The 13,318-nt window shown below is 39.7% G+C and overlaps 2 protein-coding genes across 9 annotated transcripts in view; one reads left to right on the forward strand and one right to left on the reverse strand.

Moving 5' to 3' along the window:
* Nucleotides 1-3,603, forward strand: part of LOC135548594 (active breakpoint cluster region-related protein-like) — a 229,614-nt gene extending 226,011 nt beyond the window's left edge. For 4 of the 8 annotated variants that reach the window (XM_064978349.1, XM_064978352.1, XM_064978351.1 and 1 more), the window contains 2 exons: nt 1,335-1,500; nt 2,040-3,603. In XM_064978349.1, coding sequence (XP_064834421.1) covers nt 1,335-1,500; nt 2,040-2,129 — 256 coding nt within the window. In that variant the 3' untranslated portion in view covers nt 2,130-3,603. The remainder of the gene's footprint in view (nt 1-1,334; nt 1,501-2,039) is intronic. The other 4 variants (XM_064978350.1, XM_064978353.1, XM_064978355.1 and 1 more) reach the window with 1 other exon arrangement.
* A 1,003-nt stretch (nt 3,604-4,606) lies between these two features.
* The window catches only part of LOC135548596 (mitochondrial import inner membrane translocase subunit Tim22-like), a 49,405-nt gene continuing 40,693 nt past the window's right edge, over nt 4,607-13,318 (reverse strand). Inside the window, exons 5-6 of the mRNA XM_064978358.1 lie at nt 5,211-5,283; nt 4,607-5,124 (exon numbers count right to left, since the gene is read on the reverse strand). Of these exons, the coding sequence (XP_064834430.1) occupies nt 5,048-5,124; nt 5,211-5,283 (150 nt within the window). The 3' untranslated portion in view covers nt 4,607-5,047. The remainder of the gene's footprint in view (nt 5,125-5,210; nt 5,284-13,318) is intronic.

Raw genomic sequence — 13,318 nt, forward strand, 5'->3', positions numbered from 1 at the left:
TCATACTCTGAGTAACGTTAGTTTTCACCACCAGATGTTTAAAAGATCAGGTTTATGTGTTTGTCATAGTTTCCTAACATGGGTCAGACAACATTTGTCTGAGAGTATATTATTGTCATCTAGCTCTACGGGTCAGACAACATTTGTCTGAGAGTATATTGTTGTCATCTAGCTCTACGGGTCAGACAACATTTGTCTGAGAGTATATTGTTGTCATCTAGCTCTACGGGTCAGACAACATTTGTCTGAGAGTATATTGTTGTCATCTAGCTCTACGGGTCAGACAACATTTGTCTGAGTATATTGTTATATTGTTACGGGTCAGACAACATGAGAGTATAGTTGTCATCTACGGGTCAGACAACATTTGTCTGAGAGTATATTGTTGTCATTTAGCTCTACGGGTCAGACAACATTTGTCTGAGAGTATATTGTTGTCATCTAGCTCTACGGGTCAGACAACATTTGTCTGAGAGTATATTGTTGTCATCTAGCTCTACGGGTCAGACAACATTTGTCTGAGAGTATATTGTTGTCATCTAGCTCTACGGGTCAGACAACATTTGTCTGAGAGTATATTGTTGTCATCTAGCTCTACAATGTGAACTAGAGGGAACTAAGACGAACTCTAAATGTGTAGTGCAGCCGTGTCATTTTCAGTTACACATTACTTCTCTCTCACGCCTCCTTACAGAAGGTAGTTTTCCGTTAATCCTTGCTGTAAGATTGACACGTTTGAAAAGAACGCTGGGAGCCATGTGTATCACCAGGGGAGGTGTTTTATAGTGTGTAAAGCTGTGACAGTGTAAAGGGTAGTGAGATCTCAGAAGTTTGCTGGCAGGAAGGTCCATAGAGAGAAGATTTCTACCTATTGGCAGGCCTGAGGTCAGTTCACAGGCCGAGCACTGGGTCAGATTCCACTCTTCTGCACCATGGAGACTCTATTATGGTCTGATCCCAGTACAGCTCTCACCCAGTAGTACACTGCGGTCAGTCAACAAGAACGTACACAGACTACTCTCGTAGACACGCTGAGGACACCTGCTGGAAGCTCTGCTGAATTTCAAGTGTAATATGAAATGCTCTGCTGTTGCTATGGAGAACATTTATATAAGTTACAGCAGATGGTAACATAGTTCAGACATGGTCCTTGTAGAAGAAACACACACAGAACACACTGTGCTGTACTGACAGTGATTGCTTCAGAACATGGGTTATCATAGTAACAAGGCCAGACCAGAAAACATGTCGCATGACTAGAAAAATAACTAATAATGATCTGTCCCTGTGGTCACTGTCGTCTGACTGGTCTATCTGTCTGTTTTGTGTTCCAGAGTTGCTGACAATGAGCCCATCAACAAGATGTCCCTCCACAACTTGGGCACAGTGTTTGGCCCCACCCTGCTCAGGCCCTCTGAGTCAGAGGTCACCAAGGGACACATCACCCTGGCCACTGACATCTGGTCACATGACGTCATGGCACAGGTCAGTGTGACTTGGGTGCGTATATCTGTTTGTGTGTGCATGTGCGTTTGCTTATGAGTATGTAAGAGTTAGCTGAGGGGGATGTGTGTGTTCAAACCGTGTCAGTCTAGTCTGGTTTCCCAGCTGTATTTAGACTATTTGGGAAGCCCCTCCTGGAACTCTGCCCCGTACTGAGAGAGAAACCACTTCCTGTTCACAAATGACTTATTCTAGGCCGTATATAAACAATGACTACTGTAAATCACCATAAAAGCCACAACACTTAACAGTAGAATGCCATATTTCATCATTACTGTAAAGACTGAGAGACAGTTGTTTGTGCAGTGGCTTATTAAATCTCCATATGTTTAGTAGATAGATACTCATACAGATACTCAGTTATCACGGAGAGATGCTTACTGTGTCACCTGAGTCATGTACAGAATGTGTAGGTCACATTCGCCTCTAAGCTCCATATCCTAGTCCTTTTTTGGTTATAACTATGATAATTGGTATTTAAATGAAACACCATTTATATTTGGCTCAATCTCTCTCTTTCTCACTCCCCATCTCAGGTCCAAGTGTTGCTGTACTACCTGCAGCATCCTCCCATCTCCTTCGCTGAGCTGAAGCGGAACACACTCTACTTTTCCACTGACGTTTAATCTCTTGGGGGTCCGGAGCGAAAGACTCAACAGCAAATCCCCCACCCCATACCACCCAGCTCCCTTTTAAAACTGTACAGCCCCCCTAAGACCCACCCAGCCTACTCTGAGAGATGGAGTCAGACGTGGAGGAAGAGGAGTCACGGTGCTTCCTCTGGATCCCATAGTCACGTCTTCTAGTGTCAGCGGAGATAGAGCAGCGGCCCCTACATTACAGTACATCCATCTGGTGACGAGCAGGGGTGGAGGGAACAGCATACCTCTCACCTTTGACCCATCGGACAGCCACCAATATGGGACCTCTCTATCTATCCGTGAGGGGTTAGAGGTCAGGGTCTGGTATGTTACTGGGTCACTGTCGGTTGGGTCCTCCAGAAACCAGCTCAATGATCCTGAAGCTGGTCTGTTACTTACTCCACCTTCTCTTTTATTTTCTTTCTTTCAGAGGCATTCCAAGAAAATGGCATTTACATATTTTATAAATATTATTTGTTCAATAAGTCCTTTGTTTCTCTCTGGCTTTGTGCATGTGACGGAGGAGGGCTGTGTGTTTATGTAGAAGCGTGTATGTATGTATGTATGTATGTGTGTGTGTTAAAACAAAGAGCTGAGGACTGTTTGCGTTTCCAAGCTGCCAGTAAAGCCATGTCAGTGAATGGCCACTGTCACATTTTTTCTCCACGTGTAAAGACTAGAGCGCACAGCCCTCCCTCTGTGTGAGTCTTGGCCAAATTCGCCCTATTTATTATAAATATATATATATTAAGTGTGCCTGTACAGTCCAGGTGCTGGTTTCCCAAAAGTATCTCAAGGCTAAAGTCTTCGTTAGAACCATAGCCTTAGGATGCTTTTGGGAAACTGGGCCCAGTGCAACTAGAGAATTGCTCAAAGGAGTCCGTTGTTTGAAGTTTTTTCAAGTATTGATGTTTTTTTCAAGTTTCTCATTCACAGCCAAGTTTGGCTGAGCTGTACTGAAACGATTACAGGAACACAGTGTAAAATCTGACGTTTGATTCTAAACCTCTTTAAACAAAGAAACATCAGTGAGATGAGGGTTATGGGAAGAAAATCACACATTTTTGGAACATTTGCTTTTTTTCTTGTCAATCCATTGCAAGCCTGTTCCTAGTGTCCAATGACACCAGTTAATCTATAGGATTAGTGTAGTGTAATGCCCTTATTGCATGTTCAACTTGTCAATCAAATCAGGCTGGGTAACGAAAGTAGGCTGTCACTGCTAGTTTGCGGCACCGGCAATCTCCTCCCATCAAAGCTGTACAAATCCAACCTTTCTGCTATCTAGCCTGTGACATATCTTAAAATAAGCACTGTTAGATGAGTCCTATTTGATATTTTTAATATAAGATTAAAAGAAAATCAAAATGTTGTATTTTACTTTGAGTATACTGTATTAACAAGGGTAAATGTCGATGTGAACTTTCTTTTTTAGTAAAATTAAAGTCTACCAAAACGATGTTGTCTCATTCTGTCTTGCAACTAATTCATATTTTAGAACTTGTATATATTTTTATTTGGTTTGGGATAGTTGAAAAGTGACTTTCATGTAGTGGAATTTTATCAGTACCGTGCAAGCTCAAGTTTGCAGTCCAGAAAATAAAGAATTCAGAATTTTGAGCATGCAGTTACCAAACAAGTCATAAGAATTAAAAAATGTATTCAAAACAGTAGCAATTAGCGTGTTTCTCAGACACACCAAACTCAGTTCATATTATTTAAAAATGTTCAAACATCACCCAGGTGGATGAGGTGAGTTAACTCTTTACATAGTAAGGGGAGAGTACCTCAGTTGGTAGAAAAGTGCTATATAAATCCAATCTTTTTCTGTTAACGCATTACTCTAATCAATTTACGCTGGTGACTGAGAATGGCTACTTTGACTTAAATTTGTTAACTATAAATTGGATGGATTCTGTAAAAATGTACATAACATTGACTCAAACAGCAACGTGGTGACACTGACCAATGGAAAACATTGAAGGTTCGAGCGGATCACTTTAGTCAAGTCAGACTAGTCTTTCAAAGTGTGCTGCGTTCCAGTGGTAAAGGTAATGCAAAAGTTAGTCGCCCAGTAAAATCCCAAAAGTTCATGCATTTGCTAAAATAAAGTCTCAATTATTTCAAATTCCTTAAAGCCAACCATATGGCACCATTTTCTTTTTTGTACTTTTGGGTGTCAGGGAAAATGTATGGAGTAAACAATACTACATTCCTAAAGAAAAATTGTAAGTACAGACCCCCCAAAAAACTAAACACTGCTGCATTCTGGGGCAAAAAAAAAGACTTGTGGCTACAATACAACTACATGAACTTTACAAAAGTCATGAAATGTTGCTCTTCAACTTCATTCTGAAACCATTACATGCATTGTGGGGCTCTATTGTAAACCAATCATTAGGGTGTTTGTTTGACCCATGCAAACAAAGACGTGATTTAATAATGTACACACATGATTCCAGTTTTATGGGTGTTGAGACATGTTTATTTCTACATTACAATGGCAACACTGCCATGTTGATCTGAGCGCTGCTGTCGCCCATACACCTTCGACTTTTGTCCTTACCACGCAAATGCGGCCATTGACTTGATTTCACCCACAAAAACTAAACGAGAGAATAGCCAGCTCTCGACTACAACTGATCATCTCAATGACTTAACTTTTTAGATAGGCAAAGCCAGCATAAGTGGGCCACAAGCCTGGACAACCCTGTATGACATTGTAAATACAGTGCACAGGATACAGTCACGTGGAATTGTCCAAGTGTAGATAATCCTCATGATAAGATGCTCCACCTGCAGAGCAGGGATGTTTCTCTCTCCACGAGGTATAAAGTATTTCTGGTCCAGAGGGACAGTGATCCCTCAACAATAGTTCAAAGGTATAGAAGTTGACCTGGTTTTCACCGAAGATAGTACTCAATGGCAGCAGAGAAGGCAGCGAAACCTCCACATCCCAGCACGCCAGCCTTCGCCCCAGCTATAAGATTGAAGGGAGACAATCATCTTTCAACAAAATTAGATTAATGAATGAGACATTTGAACTGACAAATTTAGATAACTCACCTCGAAATCCTATTGCTCCCCCAGTAACACAACCACTGTAGACGGCGTTCTTCCAGTCTGACTTCCCCCTGTGCTGTAATGTAAAATACACCACAAGGGGGCAGTATAAGACCGACAATACATTATTTCCAGTAGATGTCTTCACAGTTTCAACATTCCAAGATCAAATTCTGACTTGTGTCTCGGATCTGGGTCAGTTCTGATATAATTGCTACAGGTCTCAGGAATGTGCAATTAAAACTGATTTGCCGACTGGACCCGTCCTCTTAATTTATTGTTTGTGTGATGAACTGCACAAGCTTGTTATCTTTGTCAGCCAATTGCAATTCAATGAACTGCATTGCTTATGTCCAGCTGAAACTGGTTCCGGCAGCTCACCTCATGTGCGCCTGCTGCGGAGGAGAGAGAGCGAGTAAAAGGAGCCATGGCCACTATTGATTGACCATGTCTTTAATGTAGCAAACAAAGGAGAGAAACACTGGCGTGGACAAATGAACTGTGTGCAACTCGCCATTTAGGTTTGATGCAATTCATGTATTTATTATCAATTGTTTAGTCATTATAAATGATTGAATCATCTAAATCAGTTCTTTAGCCTATGCAAAAAAAGTTTCTCATTTTGATGAGACATTCTCATTGGCCAAATTAAGTTATTTTAAATGTTGTGCTCCATATTTACTTTAAGGTTAAAAGTAGGCCTGTTGTAAAATAAATCGCATTAGTCTATTGCGGTCATTCGTTGGGTAGGCCTACGGTAGTCCTTTGTTGGGAATGTTAAGGTTTCATTCTGTTGAGCCATTTTCGTTGGCCAAATTAAAGGTCCGGCTGTAATGTGTTTACCGCAATATAATAGAATGACCGGTAGCCCTACTATGCTACTCGCACTCAAACCAATATAATAGAATGACCGGTAGCCCTACTATGCTACTCAAACCAATATAATAGAATGACCGGTAGCCCTACTATGCTACTCAAACCAATATAATAGAATGACCGGTAGCCCTACTATGCTACTCAAACCAATATAATAGAATGACCGGTAGCCCTACTATGCTACTCAAACCAATATAATAGAATGACCGGTAGCCCTACTATGCTACTCAAACCAATATAATAGAATGACCGGTAGCCCTACTATGCTACTCAAACCAATATATAATAGAATGACCAATATAATAGAATGGTAGCCCTACTATGCTACTCAAACCAATATAATAGAATGACCGGTAGCCCTACTATGCTACTCAAACCAATATAATAGAATGACCGGTAGCCCTACTATGCTACTCAAACCAATATAATAGAATGACCGGTAGCCCTACTATGCTACTCAAACCAATATAATAGAATGACCGGTAGCCCTACTATGCTACTCAAACCAATATAATAGAATGACCGGTAGCCCTACTATGCTACTCAAACCAATATAATAGAATGACCGGTAGCCCTACTATGCTACTCAAACCAATATAATAGAATGACCGGTAGCCCTACTATGCTACTCAAACCAATATAATAGAATGACCGGTAGCCCTACTATGCTACTCAAACCAATATAATAGAATGACCGGTAGCCCTACTATGCTACTCAAACCAATATAATAGAATGACCGGTAGCCCTACTATGCTACTCAAACCAATATAATAGAATGACCGGTAGCCCTACTATGCTACTCAAACCAATATAATAGAATGACCGGTAGCCCTACTATGCTACTCAAACCAATATAATAGAATGACCGGTAGCCCTACTATGCTACTCAAACCAATATAATAGAATGACCGGTAGCCCTACTATGCTACTCAAACCAATATAATAGAATGACCGGTAGCCCTACTATGCTACTCAAACCAATATAATAGAATGACCGGTAGCCCTACTATGCTACTCAAACCAATATAATAGAATGACCGGTAGCCCTACTATGCTACTCAAACCAATATAATAGAATGACCGGTAGCCCTACTATGCTACTCAAACCAATATAATAGAATGACCGGTAGCCCTACTATGCTACTCAAACCAATATAATAGAATGACCGGTAGCCCTACTATGCTACTCAAACCAATATAATAGAATGACCGGTAGCCCTACTATGCTACTCAAACCAATATAATAGAATGACCGGTAGCCCTACTATGCTACTCAAACCAATATAATAGAATGACCGGTAGCCCTACTATGCTACTCAAACCAATATAATAGAATGACCGGTAGCCCTACTATGCTACTCAAACCAATATAATAGAATGACCGGTAGCCCTACTATGCTACTCAAACCAATATAATAGAATGACCGGTAGCCCTACTATGCTACTCAAACCAATATAATAGAATGACCGGTAGCCCTACTATGCTACTCAAACCAATATAATAGAATGACCGGTAGCCCTACTATGCTACTCAAACCAATATAATAGAATGACCGGTAGCCCTACTATGCTACTCAAACCAATATAATAGAATGACCGGTAGCCCTACTATGCTACTCAAACCAATATAATAGAATGACCGGTAGCCCTACTATGCTACTCAAACCAATATAATAGAATGACCGGTAGCCCTACTATGCTACTCAAACCAATATAATAGAATGACCGGTAGCCCTACTATGCTACTCAAACCAATATAATAGAATGACCGGTAGCCCTACTATGCTACTCAAACCAATATAATAGAATGACCGGTAGCCCTACTATGCTACTCAAACCAATATAATAGAATGACCGGTAGCCCTACTATGCTACTCAAACCAATATAATAGAATGACCGGTAGCCCTACTATGCTACTCAAACCAATATAATAGAATGACCGGTAGCCCTACTATGCTACTCAAACCAATATAATAGAATGACCGGTAGCCCTACTATGCTACTCAAACCAATATAATAGAATGACCGGTAGCCCTACTATGCTACTCAAACCAATATAATAGAATGACCGGTAGCCCTACTATGCTACTCAAACCAATATAATAGAATGACCGTAGCCCTACTATGCTACTCAAACCAATATAATAGAATGACCGGTAGCCCTACTATGCTACTCAAACCAATATAATAGAATGACCGGTAGCCCTACTATGCTACTCAAACCAATATAATAGAATGACCGGTAGCCCTACTATGCTACTCAAACCAATATAATAGAATGACCGGTAGCCCTACTATGCTACTCAAACCAATATAATAGAATGACCGGTAGCCCTACTATGCTACTCAAACCAATATAATAGAATGACCGGTAGCCCTACTATGCTACTCAAACCAATATAATAGAATGACCGGTAGCCCTACTATGCTACTCAAACCAATATAATAGAATGACCGGTAGCCCTACTATGCTACTCAAACCAATATAATAGAATGACCGGTAGCCCTACTATGCTACTCAAACCAATATAATAGAATGACCGGTAGCCCTACTATGCTACTCAAACCAATATAATAGAATGACCGGTAGCCCTACTATGCTACTCAAACCAATATAATAGAATGACCGGTAGCCCTACTATGCTACTCAAACCAATATAATAGAATGACCGGTAGCCCTACTATGCTACTCAAACCAATATAATAGAATGACCGGTAGCCCTACTATGCTACTCAAACCAATATAATAGAATGACCGGTAGCCCTACTATGCTACTCAAACCAATATAATAGAATGACCGGTAGCCCTACTATGCTACTCAAACCAATATAATAGAATGACCGGTAGCCCTACTATGCTACTCAAACCAATATAATAGAATGACCGGTAGCCCTACTATGCTACTCAAACCAATATAATAGAATGACCGGTAGCCCTACTATGCTACTCAAACCAATATAATAGAATGACCGGTAGCCCTACTATGCTACTCAAACCAATATAATAGAATGACCCGGTAGCCCTACTATGCTACTCAAACCAATATAATAGAATGACCGGTAGCCCTACTATGCTACTCAAACCAATATAATAGAATGACCGGTAGCCCTCAAACTATGCTACTCAAACCAATATAATAGAATGACCGGTAGCCCTACTATGCTACTCAAACCAATATAATAGAATGACCGGTAGCCCTACTATGCTACTCAAACCAATATAATAGAATGACCGGTAGCCCTACTATGCTACTCAAACCAATATAATAGAATGACCGGTAGCCCTACTATGCTACTCAAACCAATATAATAGAATGACCGGTAGCCCTACTATGCTACTCAAACCAATATAATAGAATGACCGGTAGCCCTACTATGCTACTCAAACCAATATAATAGAATGACCGGTAGCCCTACTATGCTACTCAAACCAATATAATAGAATGATGACCAATATAATAGAATGACCGGTAGCCCTACTATGCTACTCAAACCAATATAATAGAATGACCGGTAGCCCTACTATGCTACTCAAACCAATATAATAGAATGACCGGTAGCCCTACTATGCTACTCAAACCAATATAATAGAATGACCGGTAGCCCTACTATGCTACTCAAACCAATATAATAGAATGACCGGTAGCCCTACTATGCTACTCAAACCAATATAATAGAATGACCGGTAGCCCTACTATGCTACTCAAACCAATATAATAGAATGACCGGTAGCCCTACTATGCTCAAACCTACTCAAACCAATATAATAGAATGACCGGTAGCCCTACTATGAATGACTAGCCCTACTATGCTACTCAAACCAATATAATAGAATGACTGGTAGCCCTACTATGCTACTCAAACCAATATAATAGAATGACTGGTAGCCCTACTATGCTACTACTATGCTACTATGCTACTCAAACCAATATAATAGAATGACTGGTAGCCCTACTATGCTACTCAAACCAATATAATAGAATGACTGGTAGCCCTACTATGCTACTCAAACCAATATAATAGAATGACTGGTAGCCCTACTATGCTACTCGCACTCAAACCAATATAATAGAATGACTGGTAGCCCTACTATGCTACTCAAACCAATATAATAGAATGACTGGTAGCCCTACTATGCTACTCAAACCAATATAATAGAATGACTGGTAGCCCTACTATGCTACTCAAACCAATATAATAGAATGACTGGTAGCCCTACTATGCTACTCAAACCAATATAATAGAATGACTGGTAGCCCTACTATGCTACTCAAACCAATATAATAGAATGACTGGTAGCCCTACTATGCTACTCAAACCAATATAATAGAATGACTGGTAGCCCTACTATGCTACTCAAACCAATATAATAGAATGACTGGTAGCCCTACTATGCTACTCAAACCAATACTAGAATGACCGGTACTCAAACCAAAATATAATAGAATGACTGGTAGCCCTACTATGCTACTCAAACCAATATAATAGAATGACTGGTAGCCCTACTATGCTACTCAAACCAATATAATAGAATGACTGGTAGCCCTACTATGCTACTCAAACCAATATAATAGAATGACTGGTAGCCCTACTATGCTACTCAAACCAATATAATAGAATGACTGGTAGCCCTACTATGCTACTCAAACCAATATAATAGAATGACTGGCTACTCAAGCCCTACTATGCTACTCAAACCAATATAATAGAATGACTGGTAGCCCTACTATGCTACTCAAACCAATATAATAGAATGACTGGTAGCCCTACAAACCAATATAATAGAATGATGCCCTACTATGCTACTCAAACCAATATAATAGAATGACTGGTAGCCCTACTATGCTACTCAAACCAATATAATAGAATGACTGGTAGCCCTACTATGCTACTCAAACCAATATAATAGAATGACTGGTAGCCCTACTATGCTACTCAAACCAATATAATAGAATGACTGGTAGCCCTACTATGCTACTCAAACCAATATAATAGAATGACTGGTAGCCCTACTATGCTACTCAAACCAATATAATAGAATGACTGGTAGCCCTACTATGCTACTCAAACCAATATAATAGAATGACTGGTAGCCCTACTATGCTACTCAAACCAATATAATAGAATGACTGGTAGCCCTACTATGCTACTCAAACCAATATAATAGAATGACTGGTAGCCCTACTATGCTACTCAAACCAATATAATAGAATGACTGGTAGCCCTACTATGCTACTCAAACCAATATAATAGAATGACTGGTAGCCCTACTATGCTACTCAAACCAATATAATAGAATGACTGGTAGCCCTACTATGCTACTCAAACCAATATAATAGAATGACTGGTAGCCCTACTATGCTACTCAAACCAATATAATAGAAATGACTGGTAGAATGCCCTACTATGCTACTCAAACCAATATAATAGAATGACTGGTAGCCCTACTATGCTACTCAAACCAATATAATAGAATGACTGGTAGCCCTACTATGCTACTCAAACCAATATAATAGAATGACTGGTAGCCCTACTATGCTACTCAAACCAATATAATAGAATGACTGGTAGCCCTACTATGCTACTCAAACCAATATAATAGAATGACTGGTAGCCCTACTATCAAACCAATATAATAGAATGACTGGTAGCCCTACTATGCTACTCAAACCAATATAATAGAATGACTGGTAGCCCTACTATGCTACTCAAACCAATATAATAGAATGACTGGTAGCCCTACTATGCTACTCAAACCAATATAATAGAATGACTGGTAGCCCTACTATGCTACTCAAACCAATATAATAGAATGACTGGTAGCCCTACTATGCTACTCAAACCAATATAATAGAATGACTGGTAGCCCTACTATGCTACTCAAACCAATATAATAGAATGACTGGTAGCCCTACTATGCTACTCAAACCAATATAATAGAATGACTGGTAGCCCTACTATGCTACTCAAACCAATATAATAGAATGACTGGTAGCCCTACTATGCTACTCAAACCAATATAATAGAATGACTGGTAGCCCTACTATGCTACTCAAACCAATATAATAGAATGACTGGTAGCCCTACTATGCTACTCAAACCAATATAATAGAATGACTGGTAGCCCTACTATGCTACTCAAACCAATATAATAGAATGACTGGTAGCCCTACTATGCTACTCAAACCAATATAATAGAATGACTGGTAGCCCTACTATGCTACTCAAACCAATATAATAGAATGACTGGTAGCCCTACTATGCTACTCAAACCAATATAATAGAATGACTGGTAGCCCTACTATGCTACTCAAACCAATATAATAGAATGACTGGTAGCCCTCAAACTATGCTACTCAAACCAATATAATAGAATGACTGGTAGCCCTACTATGCTACTCAAACCAATATAATAGAATGACTGGTAGCCCAATATAATAGAATGACTGGTAGCCCTACTATGCTACTCAAACCAATATAATAGAATGACTGGTAGCCCTACTATGCTACTCAAACCAATATAATAGAATGACTGGTAGCCCTACTATGCTACTCAAACCAATATAATAGAATGACTGGTAGCCCTACTATGCTACTCAAACCAATATAATAGAATGACTGGTAGCCCTACTATGCTACTCAAACCAATATAATAGAATGACTGGTAGCCCTACTATGCTACTCAAACCAATATAATAGAATGACTGGTAGCCCTACTATGCTACTCAAACCAATATAATAGAATGACTGGTAGCCCTACTATGCTACTCAAACCAATATAATAGAATGACTGGTAGCCCTACTATGCTACTCAAACCAATATAATAGAATGACTGGTAGCCCTACTATGCTACTCAAACCAATATAATAGAATGACTGGTAGCCCTACTATGCTACTCAAACCAATATAATAGAATGACTGGTAGCCCTACTATGCTACTCAAACCAATATAATAGAATGACTGGTAGCCCTACTATGCTACTCAAACCAATATAATAGAATGACTGGTAGCCCTACTATGCTACTCAAACCAATATAATAGAATGACTGGTAGCCCTACTATGCTACTCAAACCAATATAATAGAATGACTGGTAGCCCTACTATGCTACTCAAACCAATATAATAGAATGACTGGTAGCCCTACTATGCTACTCAAACCAATATAATAGAATGACTGGTAGCCCTACTATGCTACTCAAACCAATATAATAGAATGACTGGTAGCCCTAC

The sequence above is a fragment of the Oncorhynchus masou genome, chromosome 11 (genome assembly GCF_036934945.1).
Source record: "Oncorhynchus masou masou isolate Uvic2021 chromosome 11, UVic_Omas_1.1, whole genome shotgun sequence".
In the NCBI taxonomy this organism is placed as follows: domain Eukaryota; kingdom Metazoa; phylum Chordata; class Actinopteri; order Salmoniformes; family Salmonidae; genus Oncorhynchus; species Oncorhynchus masou.